Below are 26,379 nucleotides of genomic sequence, written 5' to 3' on the forward strand. Positions count from 1 at the left end.
CAGCCATATGGTAATTCCAGACCCAGGCACAACAATGTCTGCCTGTTTGGGTCTGGCATGCTCAAATATTTTCCTACAGCATTAATTTTTAATTCTTGCATCAAACCCGCATAAGCAAACATAAATAGGATTTTATGCTTTCCATAATCCATCCAGCTTGTGTTTGTTGTTACATACACTGAGCAATCGCTGCCTGCCACTACTTACAGAAGAGCTGATAATAAATATTAGGACACAAACTTACAAGTTAAATGAGATACAGTTAAGTAGTCGATTAAAAGGACACCCATAACCTCAGGTTACAAAAAACTAAGTATTGCTGCTTTAATGTGCGAGAGAGGAGAGGAGAGGAGAGGAGAGAGAGAGAGGGAGGAGGAGGAGAGGAGAGGAGAGAGAGGAGAGGAGAGGAGAGGAGAGAGAGGAGAGGAGAGGAGAGAGAGGAAGGAGAGGAGAGGAGAGGAGAGGAGAGGAGAGGAGAGGAGAGGAGAGGAGAGGAGAGGAGAGAGAGGAAGGAGAGGAGAGGAGAGGAGAGGAGAGGAGAGGAGAGAGAGGAGAGGAGAGGAGAGGAGAGAGAGGAAGAGGAGAGGAGAGGAGAGGAGAGGAGAGGAGAGGAGAGGAGAGGAGGAGGGGAGAGGAGAGGAGAGGAGAGGAGAGGAGAGGAGAGGAGAGGAGAGGAAGAGGAGAGGAGGGGAGAGGAGAGAGAGGAGAGGAGAGGAGAGGAGAGGAGAGGAGAGGAGAGGAGAGTCTGGAGTTGTTTTTGGCACAGATCAGGCTGTGAGTGGGACGAAGGAGGAGAATTAGGCACAGGGAGCATTACTGAGTGGTGCAGGGAGTTGTGGCCCCGCTGCACGGCCCTGCCCCAGCAGGGATGCTCGGGGAGCAGCGCCGGCTCCCGCTCACAACGGGAGGGAGGGGCTGAGCTCGATGTGGGCTCGCAGGAGCGCAGCGATGTCCCCGTGGGCCAGTGACAGCGCCGAGTTGCCGCCCTGCAGGACACAGAGGGGACACATCACCGCCACAGTGAATCCCTGCTCCCTCCCCAGGCCTTCCCTCCCTCCGTTCCTCCCTGCCTTACCGTGAGTCACCATCCCACACCCCCCTTTGGGCCTCAACCACACCAAACTCAGCCCAGCTGTGCCTCTGCCCGGCCCCTGTGCCCTCCTGCACGGCTCAGATAAAATTATAGTTTAATTAGGAAATAGTTCCATAATTCCAAACGCAGCCCTGTGGCCCAGCAGGAATTTCCACCCACTCCCAGCCCAGCCCCATCCCACACATCCCCATGGAGAGGCTGCATTCTCAAGGAAGTGTTTAGTGCTGCTAATTTCTTGGAGCAGAAGTTCTGCTGATTCCACATGCCCAGGAGTCCGTCTGGGCTTTTTTAGGGTTACACCAGCCCAGCCTATGGCTGTCACAGCCACCCCATCCACAGCTCAGCACCAAAACCAGGGGTTTGGTTCAGAAAATGGACTGAAATCGGCACTTCTTCCCTTCAAGCCCCCCCTGGGGGATGCTGCCTGGAGATCCCAGCTGAGTTCCCCCTGCCTTCAGTGATGCTGCGGAGCCGCACCTTGTCCGTGAGCGTGAGCAGGCAGCCGGGCTGCGCCAGCAGCAGCCGGACGATGTCGGCGTTGCCCTGGCGACAGGCCACCATCAGCGCCGTGCTGCCCTCCTCGTCCTGCAGGTTGACATCGGCCCGGCAGGCCAGCAGCGCCCGCACCATGTCGTCCCGGTCGTGGCTCACCCCCAGCATCAGCGCGGTCTGGCCGCCCTGCAGGGCCACGGGACACGCTGAGCCACCCCTGCCACAGCCCCGCCCGCAGCCCTGCTGCTCAGGGATAATAATAATAATAATAATAATAATAATAATAATAATAATAATAATAATAATAATAATAATAATAATAATAAATATATAATATATAATATAATATATAATATATAATATATAATATATAATATATAATATATAATATATTATATATTATATATATAATAATATAATATAATAATAATAATAATTAGTAGTAGTAGTAGTAGTAGTATTAGTATTATTATAGGAAGAAGAAGTAGTATATATTATGATCTGATAATATTTACAATCATATAATAATAGTATAATATATAATTATATATATATAATAGTATAATAGTATAATATATAATTATATATAAATATATAATATAATAATAGTATTATATATAATTATTTTATATATAATGGTATATATATAATGTAATAGTATATTGTTAAATATATAATGGTATATATAATAATATATTATAGTATAGCATATATAATAGTATAATATAATGTTAGAATATATTATATAATACATTATTATATAATACCTATAATAATTATTATAACAGCTGTATAATATAGAATTATTATTACTAAATAATAATTATTATATGTTATGATCTGATAATGTTTACAAAAATATAATAATAGTATAATATATAATTATCATTATTCATATATATAATGGGAAATATAATATAATATAATATAATATAATATAATATAATATAATATAATATAATATAATATAATATAATATAATATAATATAATATAATATAATATAATATAATATAATATAATATAATATAAATGGTATATATAATAGTATAATATATTATTATAAATACAATATATTATTTTCTATTATTATTATTATTATTATTGCACATATAGAATAATTGAATAATTTAGATTTGTCAAAGCTCTCTAAGATCACCAAGTCCAACCACTAACCCAGCCCTGCCAAGCCCACCCCTAACCCACGTCCCATAACCAGGTATCACAACACTGCATGTTATTATTGCATGGCACATATATGATAATAAATCCTATTAATATTGCATCCTATTGCACGTTATTATCAAATCACCCTGGGGCTCCTCAGCAGGTGTTGTGAGAGGCACCGTTCACTTGTGGAAGGTCCTTGCAGCAGCACGGCCAAACCTCCCAGCTGCCCCCAAATGTGGCTTCCCCAAATCCTCCTGGGCAGTTTATTCAGGTCTGGACTAACTTTTACAGCAGTGTGGGAGCAGAGATGGGTGAGGGCACTCTCATCCCTAAACCAAAATGTGTGACTCTGACAAAGCTCACCAGCAAACCTGGGGCTCCCACGCCCTGGGGTTCACCCCTCGCTTCTCATTTCTGATTTTTGCCTCAGAAAAACTTGTTTGCAAAATTTCCAGCCTTTTTTTTTAATTTCTCCATTTGCCCCAGCTGTCACACCCCTTCCCAGGGAGCTCCTGGGTGGCCACACTCAGATAAAGTTTATTTTGGAAGGTTTGGGAAGCAGCAACTCCCACCCCATTCCTGCAGCCGAGCCTCAGCCTGGCTCTGCCACAGAAGCTAAGGAACCCAAATGACACCCCCAGCAGTTCCTGCCACACACCTGGGCAGCTCTCAGGTTGACATCCCCCTCCTGCAGCAGCCTCATCACCACCTCCATGTCCTGGCGGGTCTCGGGGGCCGCCAGCGGCGTCAGCATCACGGCCGTGTAGCCAGCACGGTTCTGCAGGTCCAGGCAGCACTTCCCTGCAGGGGATGGACCCAGCCCGTGGGGGATCACCCAGAGGGAACAGGAAGGAGAGAGGGACTCATACAACATGTGGCATCTCATATTCCCAGAAAAGGAGTTATTCCATAATGATACAGGACGGGGATTTATCTGTTTTGAATATCCACACTCGTGAGCGCGGCATTAAACGGCCCCTGGTGCTACAGTTAATTACAACTGTTGAGGTCAACTCAATTAACTTTGAAGACCACAACAAATAGAAATTAAAGGGGGATAATTAATGCCTCAAGCACATGCTGGTTGGAGCTGTGGGCTGTTTGCTTTGGCTCCAGTGGCAAGGGAGCAGCAGAGAGACGCCCATCACCCAACGGGCTTGGAAAACATCCTGGCCTCATTTCACTCATTTTTCACTTCAAAGAGCCCATTTCCAGCTCCTCCACGAGGAATGAGCCGTGGCTGAGGGTGAGGGCTCGGCTCCAGCCTCACCCTGAGGAAGCAGCTGCCTCAAACCCTTCCCTCCCCGCGCCTCTGCGGCAACAATCGGGTTATAGATGGGTATGATAATCTGCCATTTCCCAAACATTTCATGGATTGTCTGGCCCATGAGAAAAGGCCAAAGTGCCTCTATTCTCTGAGACCACGAGCACATTTTTGCCCTGTACAGGCTCAGCTGAGATTTTTGTTCTTTCACTGCAACACAAGCTGAAAGTTCAAGAGTTTAACATGGGAGTTTTTCTGCAGTGCTGGGGAGTTTCTTATGCTCTCAGGGGTTTGATCCTCCTGCCCCAAGCCATCATGTGGCTTTGGCTGCTGCAAGAAGCTGGGGAGCCACCCCATCCCACCTGGACTGGGGCCATGAGGGACATGCTTTTGGATCCTGAGCCATCCCAAAGTCAGGCTGCAAAGCCCTCAAGGTGTGTGAGGGCACTGATGAGCCCTCATGGCAGCTGGGACCCCCAGCTACATCCATGGGCCCAGAGCCAAGCTGTGGGGGAGGATGCTGGTCTTGAGATCAGCCAGGTCTCCTGGATGGACCTCAGCCCCATCATGGTACTTTGGATGGATCCTGGGCCCCTGTTTCTCTCCTGGATGGACCCTGCCTCCATGTTTGCCTCCTGGATGGGGCCCTTGCAGGTAGGTGGCTCCTGGTCCTCAGTCCCACCTCCTTTAGCTCCTGACTGATCTCCCTGGGAGGACTCTGGCCCTCCTTCAGTGTCTGCCATGTCTGGGACTGTCCATGTCCCCCTGTTCCCAGTGTACCCATCCCTCATGGGAGCACGACCCCGTGGCAAGAGCCACTGGCACCCCGTGCCCAGCAGAAGCCCTGGCTGAGCAGAGTGGCCGTTCCTACCCGTGTCCAGCAGGAGCTTTGCGACCTGGAAGTTGGAGTGGGACACGCTGTAGTGGAGAGCTGTGTTGCCATTCCTGTCAGGCAGGTTCACCACGGTCTCCAGGAGCTGGGGCTGGATGTCCCCCAGCGCCTCCAGGTACGCTGCCACCACCTCCGGCCTGGAAGCCTTGTGGCTGGACACCTGGAACCACTCCTGGGAGATGGAGGCCAGCACAGGCTGCTGCAAACACAAAGTGTCACTGTCACTGTCCCTGCAGAGCGGTGGCTGCCCCAGCTCCTGGCCCCACCCCGCCAGCACTCAGCCTGTGGGTTTGTGATTGCTGCTACAACTTGAGGGGGAAAGGAATTTCCTGTGGTAACTTGGATGAGTAACCAGACAAAGCCTTCATCTTTCTTTTTTTTGTTTTTTCCCTCCTCTCTTCCTTTCTTTTTGGCTGTTGCAAAACTGACTCAGATGTCACCTCACCCCCCTCTCCTCACAAAGCTGTCCCAGAGCACAGCCTGCAATGTGCCACAGGGATAATCTCATCCATTAAAACATGAACAGAGAGCATGAACCGTGTCCGAAACGGGACTGGGAAATATCTGTACCAGATGCTGGTTGCTTCTGCTGCTGATTTCTGGGAGGTGTTCACTGAGGAGCTGGCAGGCAGCAAGGAAATCTTCGGAGGGTTTGCATCTAAAGGGAAAAGACTTGTAAATCCACCATGGGACAGGAGATATTGAACCAAGTAGGAGAACAGAGGCAGATTAGGTTGGAATATGTTCAACACATTTAAGTGTTTAAATTATTGGACACAAGTTGTCCCATTGACTTGACACAGATTTTAGGTACAAAGCCAAGCACTTAAGCAGAGGTTTAAGCCCAGAGTCACAGATATATATGGTAAATGTAATCTATTACAAAAATCCTTAAGGTGGGGTGAAAAAAAAATCTTATTCCTGAACCTGCAAAGAACTTTACCAAAAAATTTTCCATGAGAGGGGAGAATGAGCTAACTCACCAGACATGACTCAGTGTAGGGCCTGAATCAATCCCCATTAGATTCTGTGGTAACTCAGAAAATATTTATTTCTTTAAAGCCTTTCCCCTTTCCTGCAGAAGAAGCCCCAACCCAGCCATGCAGTCCCGTGGGTCAGTCACCACCCGGTGTCATGGTTACCTGTGAGCCTGGTGCTGAGAGCAGGGAGCTGCTCCTGCTGATGCCTCCTGCTCATCATCATCATCATCCTCCTCACGCTTCTCCCCTGAGGAAGGCCCTCTGCTTTCCCTTCCATCCTGCTCGGGCTCCACGTCCCCGGCTCTGTCCTCGGTCTCGGTGTCGCTGTCCTCACAGCTGGTGTCCTCTTCACTTGACGTTGTCTCGTAGCTATTTGAGGACACCACAGGTTACTCCCTCCTTCCCCAGCCACAGCCATGGGCCTGACCAAGGCTCACTGCCCCCAACGGGCCTTGGGTGAAGCGCAGAGTGACAAGCAGCAAGTTAAAAGGTCTGAGCCGCAGCCGAAGTCGGGGTTAGTCTGTCTTTGGCTCCTCAAGCAGCAGGAGTGTGGCAGAAGCAGTTAATGAGCAGCAGGCAAGGTTACTGCAGGGTTTGGAGGGATGTCCATCACACACAGCCCGGGCAGGCTGAGAGCTGCCTCCCTGCTGGGAGCTGCTGGCACGGTGGCAGGGTGGCAGCAGCACGGCCCCCGTGGCAAGGAGGGACTCGAGGTGGCATCGGCAGCCTCGAGGAGCACGAGACAAAAGCTGTGGTTTTTTCACAGCTTTTGGGCTGAAGTCTTTTGGGCTGAATCCATCATTCCAGCAGCCCTGATAGAGATCTCTCCTCTGGTTCTCTAAAAGCATTAATATTAATAACATCTTCCACAAAACGGAATGTTCACTTGGATGGACCCCATGACTTTCTTCAAAGGAACCAGGACTCCTCCAGTCCCTACAAGTTGTACCCATTTGGCATTTCCCAGCAACTGGGAGGTCAGGGCAGCAGGGTGTGAGCAGAAAGCAGCACCCAGGCTGGCACACACAGCTGCCTGCCCACCCAGGGACAGTGACACGTGTCCTGCACCAGCACACATCCACCTCAGCAGGAGCTGCCGCCTCTGCTCGGCTCACAGGCCAAGGAGTGCTGGATACTGGACACACCTGGAATGGGGAGCACATCCTAAAGTCTCCTTCACCCCAAGGTAATTCCTAATTTACCAAAAAGTCTCTTCCCAGGCCCTGCACCAAGTGCTGCTGGCTTTGCTGGAGCGTGGGGCAGGTTAGTGGCAGCGTGCTCACCAGGCAGTGCTGGCCTCCTCCAAAACCCACCAAGGGCAGTGGGAATCTTCCCAGGGAATCTTCCCTTGGAGTATTCCCACCTTCCCCAGCTGGGTTTGGGATGAGGCCCCACGAGAAGGTGTGCAGAGAGTGTCAGCCCCCAGCGTGTCCCCGCTGCCCTGAACACTGCACCACCCTTCCTTAACCGGGTTACTCACGGGTTATCAGTGCTGCATTAAAGAAGGGAGAAAAGAGGCTCTGTTTCAACTGGCCTTTTAATCAGGAGGGGGAAAGAGGGGGAAAAGAATGACTTCTCCAGCAATACAGAGGACATTCCACGTGAAAAGGCAGCTTTTGTCTTCTGAATGGATGCTTACCCACCATTTACCCCAACAAACTGGAGATTCTTTTTGGTCCCATTGCCTCCTGCATGGAAACCATAACCTTTCTTTTTCATGATGGATTTAAGACTTGTGGTTGGAGAGTTTTCTACCAAAATACAAAATAATAGATTAATTAAGCAGATGTGCCATAATTAGCAATCATTATTCCCAACCTCGAGCAACAAGCCACAAATCATAATTGTAAGCATCTTACTTCATCTTATGAGAGTCTTTTGATGTCTTGCAAAACTAGAGAGGCAGCTGGCCACAACCTGAACCTGCCCTGCCACCTTTAATACAGGTCTCAAACGTCTCCAGGTCACTGGGAATATAAAGGAAGTGACTGGGAATTATGTATTTGTCCTATGAATATAAGTAGATTTTAATGGTTTGGTTTTTGGGGTTTTTTTCCCCAGTAGCAACATATTGGAAAATTCCTACATAAATCTGCTATAATACTACATGGATGAGTTTTTCCACTGGACTTTGAATAGTGTCTATATATTAAGTCCCTTCCCTCCCTCCCCCAGAGAACAGGCATTGGATTCCCATCTTCATATAAGCTAAAATTATTTTAGATGAAGGTCTGTCAGTGGGGATAGGTCTTTTCCCAGCCTGGTTGCTCAGTTATTTTGACTGGTTTGGGTTCTGGAGAACTCCACACTGATTTACCCCAGATAAGCACCAGCCTCATATTCTTGCAAACTGAGATGTGCAACCCGAATAAAAAGAATGTTTATTTGATGGAACAGCCACCAGTGTGGCAGCTTTTGGAAGCTGATCCTGCATATAAACGAGCCACTGCTTTATGAGCTCCTACATCATTTTGTTTGCTTTTTTCCATGTCAGATCCATAACCTGTGCTGTGCAGAGATTTGCCTCTCTCATCATGCTTTGTCGAGACTATTCCTGATCTGACTGACAACAACTGTTCCACCACATCCCCCCTGCTCCACGCTGGAATAAATGGGAAAACATTTGGCCTGGACACATCGAAGCCTGTGCCAGTATTATTTACCCAACTGTTGATAGTGCGTGTTGGAATTCTCCTTATCCACAGGGCCTTGTGAGGAGTAGGCAGAGAGCAGGGAGTTCAGGGAATTAACTAATTGGTTCTGGATGGAGCTGAGCTTGGAGGCCGGCTGCTTGATGGCGCTGGCCAGCTCGGGGTAGCCGTGCTCCAAGCACAGCCACTGCTCCTGCAGGAGCTCCTGGATCTTTTTCACATATTGGCCAATGGGGTCAACAGCCGGGAGCTCCTCGTGGCCAGGGGCCCCTTCCTCCTGCAGCCCTTCCCGAGGTTCATCTTCTCCAAAGCCCGCCTTGCCGAGGGAGTTCTGGTGGTTCTGGTTGTGGTCTCCGGGGTGCTCATGGATCTGCAGCTGCCTGAGGCAGGGAGCAGGAGGTCCGGCCTCCACGCTGGCCTCACCAGCACGTCCCTCTGCCCGAGCGCCTGCCGGGCCCTGCTCCCTGCACGCCTCCCCGGCCTGGGCGCTCTCTGCCCTGAGGGTGCCGCAGCCGATGGATCTGGTGGAGAGCGGGATATTGACGTTGATGCCCTTGTCCTGAACCTGCCAGAGCCCTGTCCCCTGCGAGAGCTCCGTGTTCACGGCAGCATCCAGGCGCTGCAAGGTCCCACTGCCCCTGCGCCTCCGCAGCTCAGCCTCCCTGGCCTTCTCCTGCCACAGCTGCTCTTCCAGCTCAGCTTTGGAGCTGGCCAGCAGCTTAATGCTCTTCTCCTTCTTCTGGATCTCACGATCCTGCTGCTCCAGCACTGCCCTGACCTGCTCGAGCTCCTCTTTCTTCTTGGCCAGCTGCTCCTCCAGCTCAGCGACCTGCTGCTTCAGCGCCGCGACCCCGCCGGGCTCTCCATGCTCAGGGGCCTGGGGAGCACTGCTCTCCTTGTCCCCTCCAGCCCGGACATTCCTCTCCTCACTTTCCTTCAGCACGTTCAGATCCATCTCACTCACACTGAGCCCCCTTTCCGCAGGGCTCACGCTCTCCTCCGCCAGCCGGAGGGCAGCCGGTGCCGCTGCCTCAGCCCTGGCCAGGTCGGAGCCATCGGCGGCATCGCCCTCCTCGGCCCGGCTCTCCACCAGCACCTGCAGCTGCTGGCTCTGCCAGGGGGGCTGCAGGGGCAGAGCCCCGCCGGGCTGCCCCGCGGAGCCATCCCTCTCCATCTCCCGCGGCGGGGCTGAGCCGCTGCCCTCCGAGCTGGGCCGGGAGGCGCTCTGGGGACCGTGGCAGGGCTGCGGAGGGCTCCGGAGGGGCGAGGGTGCCGCCGGGGGGCTGTGGCCGGGGGGCAGCGCCTCGGGCATGCTGGAGGCTCGCAGCAGCTGCGGCCGCGCCCTCAGCGCGTCCTGCGGCCGGGCCAGCTCCGCCTGAGGCCAGCCCAGCTCCGCCTGCCGCCGCGCCTCCGCCAGCAGCGCCTTCCTCCGGTAGCTCGGCTCCTCGGGAGCTGCCCCGGCCGGCAGCAGGGCCCGCGGCGGCTCCTCGCCCAGGGACGCCTTTCGCTGAGGGAAGGAGCAGGTGGAGGTCCAGCTCTTGCTGGGAGCGGCGGTGGAGCAGCCGCGGGAGCCGCTCTCGGGCAGGCTGAAGTTTCGGGGCAGGGTGTTGAATTTGGGCTGCTTGGCTCTGCGGTGGATGTGCACCCTCCTGATGGTGTTGCCTTTCTCGATGTCGTCCACGTACTTGAGGAAGTCCAGGTCCAAGTGGAAGCCGTAGGGTGTCTCCAGGGAGTAGGGGAGGCTGCGGGGCTGCTCCCGGTCCCCGTCGGGTTTGGGCGGCTGGCCATCTGCTGAAACACCCCCCCAGAAAAAGAAGAAATTATCGAATTTTGGAAAAAAAATTTGTTTAGAGCAGGGGGGAGATGTTTTTTTCTCTTTTCATCTCAGCTTTGGGCGGGCAGCTCATTATCGTGGTGAAGCTGCGCAGACACACAGTGACACGCACCAAGCTCTGATCTGGTTTTCCAGAGGTGCATCAGGTAATTGTTGCACCAAGGAAGCCAAAAATTTCCTGAAATCATAGCTCTAATTGGCAATTAAGCAAACAGCAGGCTTTGCAGGCAGAGCTGTGTAGGTACAGATAATAAATCTGGTGGATAATAAATCCAGCCCAATAATAGAATGTGGGATCAATCTGTGACAATGACATTCTTCAAGGCTTTTGGTTTGGTTCGAACTTTTCAGCAGCGTAAGCAGCACACACCATGCAGGAAAATCATTGCCTCGCTTCACCTGCAGCCACCAGGTCACAAATTATTCCTTGAAAATGACGGCTCTGGGCAGAGGCTGCTGCTCGGAGCCGCAGCCATGCAGAACACGCATCCCAAGGTGACCGGCTCGGCTCCAGGCACAGCTCCTCACTGAGGCAAATCACCACTAAATGGGTGTCACTGTGTCTGCCTACCCAGCCCCACATCTACAGAACAGGTTATTTACAGCATTTCTGGTAAGGAAATCACTCCAGGGCTTGGTTGGGGTATTTTTTCAAGGAATAAATGAAGAAATAAACATCCTGTAGGCTCCATACCTTCTGTCTTCTCCATGGTGGGGTCTAACTGGGCTGTCACTTAAGCATCTTCTGACAAGGACTGAGGAGTGGCTTCACCCTTGAAAAAAGAAATGGATACTTCTAATTTAATAAAATAACAAAGCCATGTGAACTTCATCTCTCCTTAAAGCCTTACAAGCCTTCAAAGGCCACCCCCCTCCCACTTCCCACCCTCTGCAGCCCAGTGGTGTCCAAGGCTTTGAAGCTGCTAAAATCAATAGCTCCTTTTCCAGAGGCAACAACTTGTGCTTGACAGACACATCCCAGGGAGCTGATCCTGGTAAAACATCCCCTGCATTACAGAGGGTTTGAGTGCCAGCAAGGACAGACAGACATTTGGGATGGCTTGAGATCGATGGCACAGACTCCTGAGAGCTGGAGATATCCAACTTGATAAAAGCTCCCTGACAACAGGGTTATAAACTACACACAGAAATGACTGGTTTGCCTTTATTTTAAAATCCATAACGAGCAAAGATTCAAAATTTATGTTGAATCTCGCTCAAATGACAGCCATTACTTCAGAGCACGTCCCTACTGCTAAAAAGAACCTTCACCAAATTGCACTGGACCACAGACAAATTGCTTTCAGCTCAGGGAACAACTTCAGGGGGAGATCTACCACAGCCAACACTGAGATCTTCACATCATTTCTGGGTACCAGAAATGGTAACACATTTCCAGCTCCTTCCCATCACATGGACACAGATGAGACCCTCCTGGAGCACGAGGAATTAAGGCTGGGAATGTCCAAGAAAGGTCCTGGGTGAAACTTCTCACCTCCAGATCCTCTAGAAAGGCCCAGGGAGGAGGCAGGGAAGGGTGAAGGAGGTTGGAGCAGTTGGACATCACAGCCTGAGGCTCCCTGGCTTGTGTGAGAAGGACAACAACGCTCCAAGTGAGAAGGTCTGGTTTCAATTTCTGCTACAGAGGATGACGGGGGAGTTTCCTGAACAGTAGGTTGTTTGTTGATGATTCTCCTTACAGTATCTGGTTTGGTTCCTGGCCAGAGACGGCCCCACAGCTGCTTGGAAGTCCATCCCTGCTCCTCCAGTGCATCCCTGAGCTACTCAACACCCTCAGGGCAGGACCAGCAGCACAGAGCCTGTGCTGAGCCAGCCCCAGCTCACACCCATCTCATGGACCAAAACAACAGAGTCTGAACTCATTTTCTGCGTACAGAGCTTTGCCTCAGCGAGGGTTTCAGCAGTGACCACAGATCCAGAGCTCCCCAGGAAGGGGCTCCAGCTGACCTTTACCAAAGACCAGCTAAAAAATGAAGTCAGATCCTGCTGTATTGTTACCACAGGACATTGCCACATCCCTGGAAGTGTCCAAGGCCAGCTTGGGCAGGGCTCTGAGCACCCTGGGATGGTGGGAGGTGTCCCTGCCCATGGAATGAGGTGATCTTCAAGGTCCCTTCCAACCCAAGCCATTCTATGATTCTACAATGAATACTTTGAAAGATCAAAACCTTTTAAAGAAACAATCAATTGTCAATCCCATGGGCATGTTTGTGGTCAATGTAGAGCCTTGATGGGAAATCAGGAAGGTCCCAGCCCAAGGAGAACATCAAAGCTCCCCAAAGCTCCTGCAGGGTCACGCTGATGCCCACCCAGCACCTTGTGAGCTCCTGGAAAGCTGCTCAAGTGCTCTCCAATAAACCACACTCCTTCTACAAAGGACAACTCCTTCTGTCTCCTCCTGCCAGAGAACAGCACGTGCCAAAACAAACACCAACCTCTTTCTCAAATGTTGTTTCTTCCCCTTAATTTTCTGACTGCAGCCAATTCCAGCCTGACCAGCTACACTCCGCTCTTCTAGGTCATTTATTCAGAAGGAGGGGGGGAAAGCCAGTGAATAGGATGGTTTTTAATATCTGGATAATTGCATTTGGATCATTTATGAGCTGGCTGGGTCCCAACTCTGCAGCCCAAATTGATACTACGACTACTCTCCTTTGACCAATCTACTTCAAAATCGCCTCGTAAAAGGATGCTGGATGTCCCCAGCCAGCTTGCTGATGTTCTCCTGCCCCCTCCGGGGCAGCCCAGGCATGGAGAAGATGGCTTAGAGCCAAAAATGTGCCTCTTTGGACCCCACAGCTGCTCTCCCATGCCTGTCCCCAAGAAAAATGAGATTAAAATATAAAAAGTCATCTGCCAGAAGTAGCAGATCCCTACACCCAGGGTCCATAATTTGAGGCAGGGTAACAGTTTTAGGTGCATCCCCATCCTGCTGAAACCTGTTAGCCTGACCCTCTGCCAGGTTCTACACTTGCTGAGTTTTCTCTAGTAAATGAAATTGAAGAACATTTCTTTTTCTCCCCATGCATCGCTGATTCTTACCTTAGCTACACAGTGGGGAGGATTAATCCAGATTGGAATTAGGCTGTTTTTCTCAGGGCAGGAATAAGTGCATACAGAAATGGAAACGGAGAAGCCAAATATGTGAGAAGGCTACAGCACAGAGCAGAGTGGTTTTATTCCTGGGGGCAGGGACAATGCACTGTCTTTTTAACCAGCCTGGACTCAGGCACTGGCTCTTTACACTCACATTTAACCCCTCTCTCACTCCATCCCACTTGCCAGGCAATGTGAGCAGCTCCCCCATCCACCCCAGCCAGCAGGAAGGAGAGCACCACGACACCCCCAAACATTTAAATTACAAATGAACTCAACCACATACCACAAATCCCCACAAAATCCATTCTCCCAGAGCGTCTTGCTAGTAATTTTAACTGGGAAACAGTTAACCCTGAGCCTATAAACAACGAGATAACCCACCAGCACGTTAGCACAGTCTGGTTAGCTGTAACACAACACGATCTGAGCTCTGCCTGTCTCTTCTCCTGCACTGCAGCAGCAGCTCCAGCACTTGGTGGTGAAAGGAAAAACTGGTTAGCAAAGCATTTTGTCAGGTTACCTGCTCAGGCTGGCACCCACAAACCCCCCGGGGAGCAGCAGCTCTCGCCTCCCTCCACAGCATCTTCTCCCATGCCAAGGGCTCGGAGCAGCGAGCGCAGCGTGGCTGGACCCCAGCCTGCTCCAGCAGCCACAAACTTGGTCAGCTGAGCTGTGACCTTGCTCACAAAGCAAACACAAGTTTAAACCAAGAAGCACAAAAGAGGGATTGATTTTCCAGCAGAGCAGCCCACGGCTCTCGGATGACCTTTGCGAGGACAGTTCAATCCCGGTGCACAAAACGAGTTACTTTTCCACGGAATAGTTCTTTTTCCCAGAAAACACCGAGCACCAAGCGCCGCCCGGGCTGTCGAGGGGGGTGCTGCCTTATCAGGGCTGATAATTGAAGAGAGAGTCAATAATTAACGGCGGCGTTGCTGCTGTACCTGATGCTGCGGCTGCAGCGCTCCGCATGCCGCACCTCCGGGCTGGAGCATTAGCAATTCCAGGAGCGCCTCTCCCGAGGAAACGCAGCCGCGACTCGCCGGCGGCAGCCTGGGGGAGCTGCAGGAGGGCTCCGTGTCCCCAGATCCTCCGTGCGGAGCAGGCACAGCCCCCTGTCCCTGTCGCCGTGCCCATCCATCCGCAGCGCACGGGATGGGCGGCGCGGACAGGGGTGTCCCGGTGGGGACAGTGCCGCTCCCCGCATCAAACTCTCCAGCCCTCGGCTCTGGGGTTATCCATCCCAACTTCCAGCTGGCACAGCAGACACTGGCACAGGCTGCCCCGAGAAGCTGTGGCTGTCTCCGGATCCCTGGAAGTGCCCAGACCAGGCTGGATGGAGCTTGGAGCAGCCTGGGATAGTGGAAGGTGTCCCTGCCCATGGCAAGGGGTGGAACGAGATTTAAGGGCTTTAAGGTCCCTCCCAACCCAAACCAGTCTGGGATTCTGTGATTTCGGGCAGGGTGGCTCAGTGATGGGCAGAGTGCCCGTCCCAAGCCTGTCCTGAGCTCCTGCATTGGCATTCCCCTCGGGCATCCTGGATTGCTGCCCCTCCAGGCTGGCAGCAGGGACAAATCCCTCAGTCTCTGCACTGAACTCGCCACAGCCTCATGCTTGCAAAGGCCCAGGGGCTCAGGGCTGCAAAACTCTTCCAGGGCTGGGAAAGCAAATCCTGGGAAGTGGAGGCGTCCCCTGGGAGCTGGGGGCTCTGCTGGGGGCTCTCACCAGGGACTGCCATCACAGAGCAGCCCCAGCACCTTTCCCATGGCTGAACGAGCAGCACAGCCCCAATCTCATGCTGGGGAGGAAAACCACATCTTGTGGTGTGTGAGAGCAGAGCTGCTGGCGCTGCTCCAGCTCCCTGCACCCCCCAGCCGGGACTTTAACACATTAACTTTGAAGAAAAGCAGACAAGTTTTGCCTGTGCAGGAAGCAGAGTATGTGGAGGCACAGAGAGCCAGCAGGGTTTGTCCTTTTGCCAGCCCCTCCCCGAGGCACGGATGGGTTAAACTTCCTACCCGAGGAATGAGGAATCATTGAAATTCCGCCTTTCCCAAACTCTGCCTTTCCCAAACTCTGCCTTTCCCACGCGGCTCCGTCCCACACCGCGCGGGGCCGTGGCTTTCTGCTTTCACAAGCGATTACTGAGCCTCAGCTTCCAAACCAGCTCCAGGGCACGCTGGCTCCTTTTCCCTTTTCTGCTGAATTCCTCTGTTTTAGTTACGCTCGTGTGTCTCTTCTGAGCCGCTTGTGTTCTCCAGGCAAAGCAGCACAACAGGAAAACACACGTATTTCTATATGATGCTGATTTTAAAGGCAGTCTGAGAGAATTGTTGGGTTTTCCCACTGGACAGAGCTAGCAGGAAGCTTTAATTTGGAGCATTTCCTCATTGCAATTACCCACATACGAGCTACAGTTGTTCCCACATTTAATCCCTCCGGAACTGAAGAAGTCTGTGACCCCTTAAATAAGCTTTTAATCGGGAGCTACGAGGGGAAGGAGTCAAAACACGCAAATTAATTAATTATGGGCTGGTGCTTGATGGATTTACATCCAGCCTCTGATAGCTTTGCCCAAGGGGGTTGCTGCAGGGTGGGAAGTGGGGAAGGGGCTCACCAAGATTGTCCCCAAGCATGAGAACTGAGGTCATGGCCTGAAAGTGCTGCTGCTGCTGCTTCACATCAGGCACCGCAGCTGCCGGGGGGTTTGCTCTGCTCCCATGGATGAGAGGAACCAGACGGCTCTGAAGTGGCTCAAGAGCCTTCCCATCCACCCCCCGGGCCACCCCTGCTGCCTCCCTGATGCTGGCAGGGCTGCTGCCCTCCCTCCCTCCCCACAGAGAACCCCTGTGGGACCGCAGGCTTGGGCTTCACCCCCTCTCCTCTCCACCACGGGCCCATTCAGGTTGGAAGGGATAATTAGATCATCCAAGGCCACCTCCCTGCTCCAGCAGGGTCACCCCAGAGCACTCTGCTCAGGAGTGTGTCCAGAGGGGTCTGGAATATCCCCAGTGAGGGAGAGACCCCACGGCCTCTCTGGACAACCTGCCCAGGGAAGAAGCTCAGCCTCACGTTCAGGTGGAAATTCCCAGGCATCATTTTCTGCCCATTCCTCCTGTGCCATTGCTGGGCACCACTGAGGCTGAGCAGAGCCTGGTCCATCCTGGTCCATCTGACACCTCCCTCTGGATACCTATACCCATGGATGGGGTCCCTTCTCAGTCATCTCTTCTCAATACTGACCAGGCCCAACTCTCTGAGCCTTTCCTGGGCACGGAGATGCTCCAGGCCCTTCCTCATCTCCACAGCCTCCACTCCAGGAGCTCCCTCTCATCCTGAGGAGCCCAGAGCTGGACTCAGCACCCCAGATGTGCCCCACAGGGCTGAGCAGAGGGGCAGGATCACCCCAGGGTGACCCACAGACAGGGCTGGCCCTTGGCACCCAAAGGGTTACACCCAAACCTGCTCCATCCGGGCGGTCTGGATTGCACAACAGCCCCGACTGCAAATGGACATACCAGGAATAAAAATGGCCTCTCGGGGAATATTTGTTGTAGGGATTTTTCAATTCTGTTTTCACTGCAAAGGAAGAAAAATAAGCCACTTCCAGTCTGCTGGGGACGTGCACACGGGTGGGATCTCTGCTGTGATCCTCTGCCCGCTGGCACAGCCACGGGAAGGAGTTTCCCTCCAGGAGGAAAAAAAGAGGTTTGAAAACTTTGTGGGATTAAATAAATACCTAGTTAAATAAAAGCAGTTTAAAGTCCTGGTTTGCACTGCAAGGAGTTGTCATGAGGTTTCCCAAAGTGAGAGCAAACAGGGTTGCTGCTGGATGAGATCTGAATCCTGAGAGCTCACCAGCCACCTTCCCATGGGTGTCTGGCATCACAAAATCACCACTGCCAGTGGTCCTGTGCCCCACAGCACCCCTTGGAACAGCAGCTTTAGGGGGCAGAAGGCAGCTGAGCTGAGCCAGAATTAAAGTGGGGACACCAGACAATGCCTGAGGCGCTGCTACAAACCCAGCAGCACCAGGAGGGAAAGTTCCCAAGCTGGATCCATCCCGGCCTGCAGCCACACCACAGTGCTGGGCAGGCTTCCCTCTGTGCTGAGGCACAGCAGCACTGGATTTAGGATGCAAAACCTGCTACTTATGGGAAGAGCCTTCATCCTGGGGCCAGTGGATGGTTTCAGCACATGGCTGATGACAACAGGACCTTATTGCACCCCAAGAGAAACCTCCCTCGGCTGTTGCCTGCCCGGGGCATCTCCAGAGCAGAGCTGGGAGCTGGAAGCAATTTGGGAGTGCTGGAGAGGGACGAGCTCTCCCTGCAAGCCATCAGTGGCTGATGATGGAGAGGTCCAGGCTGGCTCCCACCCCCTCTGCACAAAAAGCAGGGAGGAGGAGCAGCTGGGGCTGGAGCTGGGGGCTGTGCACATGGAAAACATCCTGGAGGCGTGTGGGGCCTCCCCGGGGTCTGAACCGGAGGGTTCACAAGGAAGCTGAATAATGAACCCTGCACCACTCCATAAAGGAGGGGATCCCTTTCAGCAGCCCCGGGGTGTGCAACCCTTGGTACTTAACCAGCCATTTCAGGCCTTTTCCTTCCCAAAGTCTGTAATAAAGCTGTGTGCATTCTGATTTTATTAAAGCTGCTCGTTGCTGTCTAATAAATGTTATGAGCTTCCTGCCAGCATTTCCATTAGAGACAGGTCAGACCTGGAGGTATCAGATATCCAAACTCTCTCCCTCCTTTCTGGCTTTCCAGGAGGGGAAAACGATCACATTCACCCCCTCCTCTGATAACCTCTTTTCTGACTGACCTTCAGCTCATTCCAGCCACGGACTCACAAAAGCCTTGGTCAATTCTTGTGATTTTATCCCGTGCCTTGAAAACTGTGGTGTTTTCCCTAAAGTCTTCTTTCCCAGAGCCAGGAGAGCACAAAAAAGCACCCAAAGCCCTGAAACAAAAGTGCTCCACAGCCAGAAGGCAGACAAAAATCTGAGGTGCCTTGTTTCTAACATTTACTCTTCTCTTTGCCTGAATCCCACAAGTTTTGAGGGAAAACAATGAAACCCTGCTATGGCTGCTGGTCTGTCCCTCCTTGACCTTGGGACAAGTCAAGCTTTGCTGCCACTGTTACTGAGTAACTCCCATGTGGTCAAAGTGGGAAATTTTAGGTGCTTTTAGGAAAACCCTGTTGTCTGCATTTCTCTCCTCCTCCCTGGACAACCACTGCAATCCCCCATGGAGCCACAGAGCCATCTCACATCGATTTCTGACCCCAGCCAACGAGACTCGCATTGATCACACTCCTGACAAGTTCAAAATCCTCCTCACACTGGAACATTCCTTGTTCAGGCCACCTGAAACCACTCTCCTCACAGACTGGGGCTGCACAGAGGGAGGATGTGCCGCCTTCCTCCTCTGCTGCTGATTTCTGTGAGGATAAGGGGAGCTGGGAGCCCTGGGGCAGCATTTCCCACCTCTCGCCCATTTAGGAAATGGGGATTTTCCTCCAGGTTTTTGACCTAGCCTCAGCCACATATTGCTGGTGTTGTTTCAGCTTTTTCACACCACATTCCACCCTGATGGGCAGAGGAACCAGCTGCAGAGATGAATTTAAGATATTCTCACTTTGAGGATGGAGACCTTTGTGCCTGGGTAGGTTTTTCACCATATTTCACATTTCTGACTCCATCAAATTGTCCATTTGGGTGGATATTTGGTATTTTCTTAATAACGACACCACCTTCTTTTCCAAGTGCTGTTTAAACCCTGGGATGGGCAGGACTCGAGGCTTCCCAAAACACGAATTCCCCTGAGGTTTAAAGTAAACAAGGTTGAAGCAGGAGCTCCCTGCAGCCGGTTCCTCCCCGCTGCTCTCCCCTGGCACTGTCACTGTGAGGATTTCTGCCCCAAGCCAAGGGCTCCTTCACAGCCCTGGAGCTGGGCTCAGGGTTTTATTGACCAGAATCTGCATCCCACTGCTCTGGAGCCAGGCAGAGTCACATAACCCCTGTCAAGTGGGGCACCAAATGGAAAATACAATAACTTTTCATATTGACTCTTTTCCCTCATCAATGGGGGCACACTCATCCCTGTGGCTGCTCCCAAAGCTTCCTTAAAAAGACCCAAGATTTGATGAGTTGGGCAGCAACGCACAGTGATGAAAATGCGACTTTTAAAATATTTGGCAGCTGTAAAACCACCAAGGGAGGGACCTGAATTGGCACTGAGCTGGTGAATGAGCCTGTGTTCATCCAGCAGCCATGTCCCAGGATCTCAATACCGCTCCTGATTCAAGGAATGCTTTGAGAGCGAACCTCTCCCTCCCAAAACATTCCCATTCCAGAGGTTCTCTGATGGGAAGCAATGTCATATTCCTGCCTGGTGGCAAAGAAATCTGTGGGAATGGGACAGACCCAGCACTGCATGAGGGGATGATACCTGGGAGACAAAACCTTCCTCACAACAGGACTTTCTGGAGAGGAGCAGGATTTTCCTACTCCCAAGAAACTGCACCAGGAGTCTGACAGAGCCCACAGCAGCAACAAGTTCCCTGACATCTCATCTTCCAGCTCCAGGGCTGTTTTAATGAATCCATTCACTGATCCCTCCTCAACCACAGATTCCCCAGCCAGGTCCCTGCTCATCAGGCTGTCATTTCAACAGATATATTTGTTTTTTCAATATTACATTAATTATTACAAATTAACCAAAGTGACAAATAACCAATGATTAATGGGAGGTTACAGGTTTCCCCTCTTCCTTTGCCATCTCAAGTATCATTTAAGAGATCAGCTTTTCCAATTAGCCCATCCAAAATCAAACACAAACCACCTGGAAGACTGCAAAACACGTCCAAAGGCAAATGCTGATTTTTGTTCACATTGCTGTGGTTGCTACCCTTGCCCTACATGAGCAATGCTTTTGGGTGTTCACCAATTTCATTTGGGCAACACAGCTGAAATATTCAATATCTGGGGAGGCTCTGGACAAGGGAAGCCCTTCCTGCTGGTGTCACATCCCAGAGCTGTCAGGAAAATGAGATATCCCTGAAGAGCCCAGACCCACTCCCACCCCTGCACGGCGAACATCACACCCAGAGCATCCAGACCACGACTTCCTCCATCCTGAACTCACGTGAACTTCCAGCTGACATTATCCAGCCCACGTTCTGCTTCCTCATGGACCACCCAGCCTCTCCTCCAGCTCAGTGATGAGAGCAGCAGCTCCTGGTTTCTCCGGGAGCACAGCCCGAGCTCTCAGGCCGGCTGGAATCTGCAGCCACTGGGAGCAAGCTGCACTTGAGGAAAGGGCAAGAGCAGTGGAGGGAAGCTGCCCTGGGCAGCTCCGGCACACAGAGCTGGGCTGCTCACAATGCCCGGGCAGCGAGCACGGCCGGGGAACGGCGATGCTGCCCGGCCCTCCTGCCCCTCCTGCCCTGCCCCTCTGGGACACAGGGAACCCGGCACAGCCCCGGCCACAGCCAGACATGAGTTTCGGTGCCAGGAGCTGCTCGGTCCTGGAGCAGGCAGGAACGCGGGCAAGGGAACGGGGAGAGGCCCCGGGACCGCGCTCAGCCCGGAGGCTGGGCTGGGGCTTGGCGGAGCCACATCCTCGAGGCTAGGCAGGGTTTTATGGTTCGGCTTTGAGGCCAAACACAGCTCTGGGGACTTCACTGCAATACCCAGGGCCTGAGGGCCCTTCCCAGCCCTCGCACGGTGACCTCTGGGGGTCCCAGCAGGGCTCGGAGCTTTCCTGCCCTCTCCCACGCTCAGTGCCCCCACCCGGAGCCAGGCGTGCTCTGGAAACGCTCCCGCCCCGAGGGAGCCACGGCTGATGCTGCCCTGGGCAGCCACGCCAGGGGCCAGAGCCCTGAGCACCCCCGGAGCATCCTCAGAACACCCCCCGAGCACTCCCGGGGCACCCTTGGAGCACCCCCAAGAGCACCCTTGGAGCAAACCCAGGAGCACCCTTGGAGCAAACCCAGGAGCACGCCGTGAGCACCCTTGGAGCATCCCTGGAGCAGACTCAAGAGCACCCTTGGAGCACCTTCCAAAGCGCTCCCACCCATTCCCTGGGTACCCTGGAGCATCCCTGAGCACTTCCCAAACACCCCTCTGACCATCCTCCAGCGCACCCTCCGAGGCATCTCCAGCCCTCCCTCGGGCAGCCCCAGGCACAGAACCCGACCCGGTGCTCGCTGTCCCGCCCGGTGCCCGCTGTCCCTGTCCGTGCCCGCTGTCCCTGCCCCATGCCCGCTGTCCCCGCTGTCCCTGCCCGGTGCCGCGTCCTGTCCATGCCCGCTGCCGCCGTCCCGTTGTCCCCGCCCGTGCCGCTGTCCCTGCCCGCTGCCCGCTGTCCCGCCCGGTGCCCGCTGTCCCGCTGTCCCGCTGTCCCCGCCCGGTGCCCGCTGTCCCTGCCCCGTGCCCGCTGTCCCTGCCCGTGCCCGCTGTCCCGCTGTCCGGCGCGGCCGTACCTGCCCGGGCAGAGCCAGCGCGGCGCTCCCGCTGCCTGGTCCGGGCGGGAGCCGAGGCGGGCCCGGGGGCGGGGCGGGACCCGGTGCCCTCCCCCGGGCAGCGGGGCCGGGGGCGGCCCGAATGGGCTGCGGGCGGGACAGCGGGGCCCGGGGCAGCGCCGGCTGTGGGAGGCCGCTTTTTAGATTTTTTTTTTTTTTTTAACTTTCCCTCATGCCCGCTGTATTTATACTTTTGTAGCTCATCCTGTTTGCACAGATGCGGATCAAGAGCGGTGGGAAGGAAGGGAAATCTGCGGGGATGGGCTCGGGATGCAGAAGTTGAAGTGTTTTTGCACCAGCTGTTCCCTGGCTCGGCCCTTCAGCCCCGCCCGGTTCACTTCGGGCCCTTGTTCCTCAACGCAATCACATGGAAAATGCAGAGAAAAGGCAATCTGGGTTTAAGGCTTTGAGCTTCCCCATGTGCCCAATCCCATGTGCTCATCCAGCTGCACCAAGTGAGGACAGGCAGAAATCAGTTTAGTGATGCCAAATAATTCCTTCAGCACTAGGTAAAGCTTTTGATTTTCCTTGTCTTTGAGACACAGGGGCAAATCCCAGCCCTGCTCCAGCTGTTCCAGAGCGTGGGAGAGCACATGATCTCCATCTGGGCCAGGAACTCAGCATCCATGGGGATGGATGTGGCCCACTGGGATCCCCCCTTCCTTCCAGAAGAACCCAAGGACCTTTAAACTCTGACTGGGAACGTCACAGGGGCAGATCTGAGGGTTGGGCTCTGGCTGCTGCCCAACCACCCAGCAATTCCAGAGTCCTCCTGGCAGTGCCCAGGCTCCTGGTAAACAGGGAGGAATAAAATATCCCATTATCCAGCTCAGGAGTGAGCGGGGCTCTGCTCTCATTTCTATGTGAGGGGCTCAGGTGCTGAGGGAGAGGAACACATTTCCTGAGGAGTCTAACAACAGATAGAGAACTAAGGGGAAAGTGTGGGATCCTTCAGGCTTCCCAGGACAGCCCCTGCCTCTGCTGCTCGGGGTATTCTGGCAGTGCCTAAAAGAGAGAGATCATAGTATTGGCCTGGGGGTTTTTTTGCTGGTGGAGGTAAGGAGTGATTTTAACATTATTTTCTTCTCTCAATCCTGATCAACAAATCAACTTTGATGTGCATCCACGGCCTCAGAGACACAGCACCTCTCCTGCTGCTCCTGGGACTGTGCACCTTATCCATTACCCATCCCTTGTGCTCATCCCAAAGCCATGATGATCCCTGAGCCCCAGTGACAACAACGAGGTTTTTGCAGCAGGAACTTTGGGTACCAACAGGAAACTCTTGTGGTCGCAGATATTCAGCTGAACTTGGTTTTGTTCTTTTTTTCCCTGGGTTAGATTAAAGTGCTCAAAGGTGTGTGTGTGGGGTAAGAAGCTGTGGTGGCAGCTCACAGCACACATTTCTGTAAGTGTGCCTCAGAAAAGCACCAACTAACAAAAACCCCATTTTGGAGGAAACAGCCAAACCCATTTCCCCTTTTCAGCCACTGAAGTTCTACTTGCTCAACAGCCAGAGGAAAAAAGAGACTTTTCCATGAGCTGTAGGTGCTTGGAAATGTATACAGAGATGTGACTAACTTGTGTAACCCCTCTTTAACCCCAGAGAATAAATGGAGCTTTCAAACAATCCGGGACAAACAAGGAGAACTTTGCTGTCTGCACAAACGAAACCCGATAATTTGTTTAAAAGCAGATTAGGTGAATCTGGGGAGCGCTCCAAGGTGGCTCACACACACCAATATCCAAGAATCCTCTGAGATGCTGCTTGCCAGGAGCTGGGAGGGGACACCAGGAATGCAGCCACAGCCTCTCCCTGCCCATCATCTCCCCCTGTGTCCTGCAGCTCCCCGCTCGGGCCGCGCTCCCCGCGCTGAATTTCCATCCTGCAGAGTTCAGCTATTCTTAGGCGAGGTTGTGAGTCATTAAGCGCTTTCAGATTGTTTATTTGTCAAGCCACAGGCACTTAGATTTACTTCTGAAGCCAGACAAGCCCCTCCAAGGATTTGTGTGTGCCACAGAAATTACTAGGTGAAATTCCACGGCGGGAGCTCAGCCCGGAACGCTGCGCGCCAGATCCGCCCAAGGGCTCCTTCTCAAAGGTCACTGTAAGAGGGGAAAAGGACAACAAGAAGAATGTGGTTTCCTACAGCCTCTCACCACCTGATTTAGCTTTTATGTGTGTTTTTTAAGAGAGGCACTGGGCTTTGCTGGCTGGCAAATGCCTGGGAGGGTGGGTGGTGGTTTGGATGGGGAAGGGACTCCCTGGGGAAGAAGGTTTCCCCACAGGGGTGGGATTGGACCCTCCTGGAGGCCCTGCAGCTGCCAAGAGCAGCCAGACAGGAGCAGGGAGAGGCTCCTGCCCTGTGCTGGGAGGAAAACAGAGTGATGTTGTGTCCAGAGGCTGCAGTGCCAGGGCAGGGGCTGATGTGATGCAGCCCCTTTGGAAAGGCAGTACAGAATCACTACTGTTCTATAGAATGTCACGTTTGTGCCAACAACCATTTTTGTAGATTCTCTGCAAACTTGTGCTGTGCTCACAGAGCTGCCTTGTATGGTGTGGGAATGCCAAAAGCCTGCCCCATCCACCTGCCAGCCTGTGGCCTTCCCCTTTTGGCTGGCAGCATGAACAGGGCAAAATGCTCCTGCCAGAATGTGGGTGCTGCAGGAATACAAATATCAACCCTGCAAAGCAGCTCCATGTGGGAGGGTTTTATGGATTAAGTTATGATTATCATGAAACTTGACTGTGCATCCCTTTTCACACCCCAAACCCAGTGCTTCCCTACACATGCCAGCCAGCTGGATGCAGGCAGGAAAAATTGTGGAGTGTAGACACAACCTCTGTGTCCAGGAGAAGAAACAGCCCCCAGGAACCAACCTGCTGCTCTTTCAGCCCTGTGCCACATCCTGGGATCCCCAAAGTGACATGGAAAAGACTTCATTTGCTCATGGCCCACAGATCAGCCTTGTGAAGTTCACATCAAACCACAAAATAAATTTGCTGTAGTTGTGTTCCCCAAAAGAAATTGTTATGTCCTTCAAGTATTTGGGTTGTCTAGAGAAGCTGTGGCTGCCCCTGGATCCCTGGAAGTGTCCAAGGCCAGGTTGGATAGGGTTTGGAGCACCCTGGAATAGTGGGAGGAGTCCCTGCCCATGGCAAGGGGTGGAATGGGATGAACTTTAAGGTCCCTCCCAACCCAAACCAGTCTGGGATTCTGCAACGAACAAGAAATGCTGCTGCTCATAGCTCAGGTGGCACAGCCACAGCTGGAATTCCCACATCCATTGGCACACTCCAAATCTACTCAAAGGGAATTTCTTTGCTCAGTTGTCCCTTGTGAAGGGGTTCTCATTTTTCCATAAATCTCTTGTGGACAAGTGTGTGCTCATGACCCTGGGCTTGCTGTGATGCTGCTCCCCTTAGGAGAGGGTGCCCATTCCCAGCACAGAGAGGCTCAGCTGTTCCCTGCCTCAGCTTTGGTTCCCTGGATTTTCACTGGTGTGTCATTTGTCCCCTGCTCCATGGTCTGGTTCCCACTGAGTCACCACGCTGGGAGCTCCTGCCCTTCAGCACTGGTTCAGTGCCCGGTGACTCAGGGGCCAACTCCTCAGCAATCCTCCCCAGGAGCTGCACCTGGAGAAGCCCCAGAGATGCTCCAGTTCCATCCTCCAGGCTGAAGGGCCACATGGGACCTGTTGGCTTGGCAGGGATAGAGATGTTACCTGCTAGAAAACTGCCAGTTCTCTTTAAAAGCCAAGCAAGGGCATCTGGTGATGTTCTTGGCGCTGTGAACTCCACACACTGCAGGAGAAGTTGGTTTTGCTGCACACCTCCCTCCTGGATCCACTCACAGCCTCTTCTTGTACCAAGGGGTGGGGCAGGAGGAGGAACTGATCTACACCTGCACACCTCAGCAGCACCAATGCTTTCATCAAGTTTCACTTTCACTTGAGCCATTCATTCACTCACATGGTGACGTTTGTGGCTGTAACAAAGGGCTGTGTTTCATTTGTATATATATATATCAAGGCTCTGGGATAGGCAAGGAATCTGACAGGATCCCATTCTCCAGCTGGGATTCCAGCAGGGAGTTCAGAAATTCCCAAGGGAATGGCTCTGTGCTGGGGACAACACCTGGCACAGTTCTGGATGAGGCCAGCACAGGATCTGCAGCTCCCTGCTTGAGGTGGCTGTGTTGGGGTCACTTTGCTGTGTAATTCCTTAAAACCTGGCAAAAAATGGCTCTGCTATGGAGAAAAACAAGTACTCACCTGTTGATTCTTTTGCTTCTTTTTTCTCCTGCCAAGGTGGGGATTAAATGCACAAGATGGAATTTCTCGTTGGGACTCAGATG

General features: G+C 52.7%; 1 protein-coding gene across 9 annotated transcripts; it reads right to left on the reverse strand.

Moving 5' to 3' along the window:
- Window positions 1-705: 705 nt before the first annotated feature.
- Window positions 706-22,086, reverse strand: KANK4 (KN motif and ankyrin repeat domains 4). Of its 9 annotated transcripts, none has more exons than XM_064719852.1 (10): window positions 21,983-22,086; window positions 11,070-11,148; window positions 8,554-10,329; window positions 7,530-7,641; window positions 6,053-6,259; window positions 5,481-5,568; window positions 4,890-5,109; window positions 3,413-3,555; window positions 1,571-1,771; window positions 706-986 (listed from the first exon to the last, which is right to left on the reverse strand). In XM_064719852.1, the coding sequence occupies exons 2-10, from the start codon at window positions 11,083-11,085 to the stop codon at window positions 897-899; spliced, it is 2,853 nt and encodes a 950-aa protein (XP_064575922.1). In that variant the 5' UTR covers window positions 11,086-11,148; window positions 21,983-22,086; the 3' UTR covers window positions 706-896. The 9 variants fall into 9 exon arrangements, with proteins under 9 accessions (XP_064575922.1, XP_064575916.1, XP_064575918.1 ...); XM_064719846.1 differs by having other exon boundaries at window positions 8,554-10,332; XM_064719848.1 differs by lacking the exon at window positions 21,983-22,086 and adding an exon at window positions 20,644-21,104 and having other exon boundaries at window positions 8,554-10,332.
- Between the last annotated feature and the right edge of the window lie 4,293 nt (window positions 22,087-26,379).

The sequence above is a fragment of the Zonotrichia leucophrys genome, chromosome 8 (assembly GCF_028769735.1).
Source record: "Zonotrichia leucophrys gambelii isolate GWCS_2022_RI chromosome 8, RI_Zleu_2.0, whole genome shotgun sequence".
Lineage (NCBI taxonomy): Eukaryota > Metazoa > Chordata > Aves > Passeriformes > Passerellidae > Zonotrichia > Zonotrichia leucophrys.

Excerpts from the sequence above, each read along its gene's own strand:
- KANK4 (XM_064719846.1), bottom strand. Across the intron at positions 5,110-5,480 it reads GCAGAAGCAACCAGCATCTG|CAGCCTGTGCTGGCCTCCAT; the intron begins GTACAGATATTT and ends TTGTGTTTGCAG. Across the intron at positions 1,772-3,412 it reads TCAACCTGAGAGCTGCCCAG|GGCGGCCAGACCGCGCTGAT; the intron begins GTGTGTGGCAGG and ends GTGGCCCTGCAG.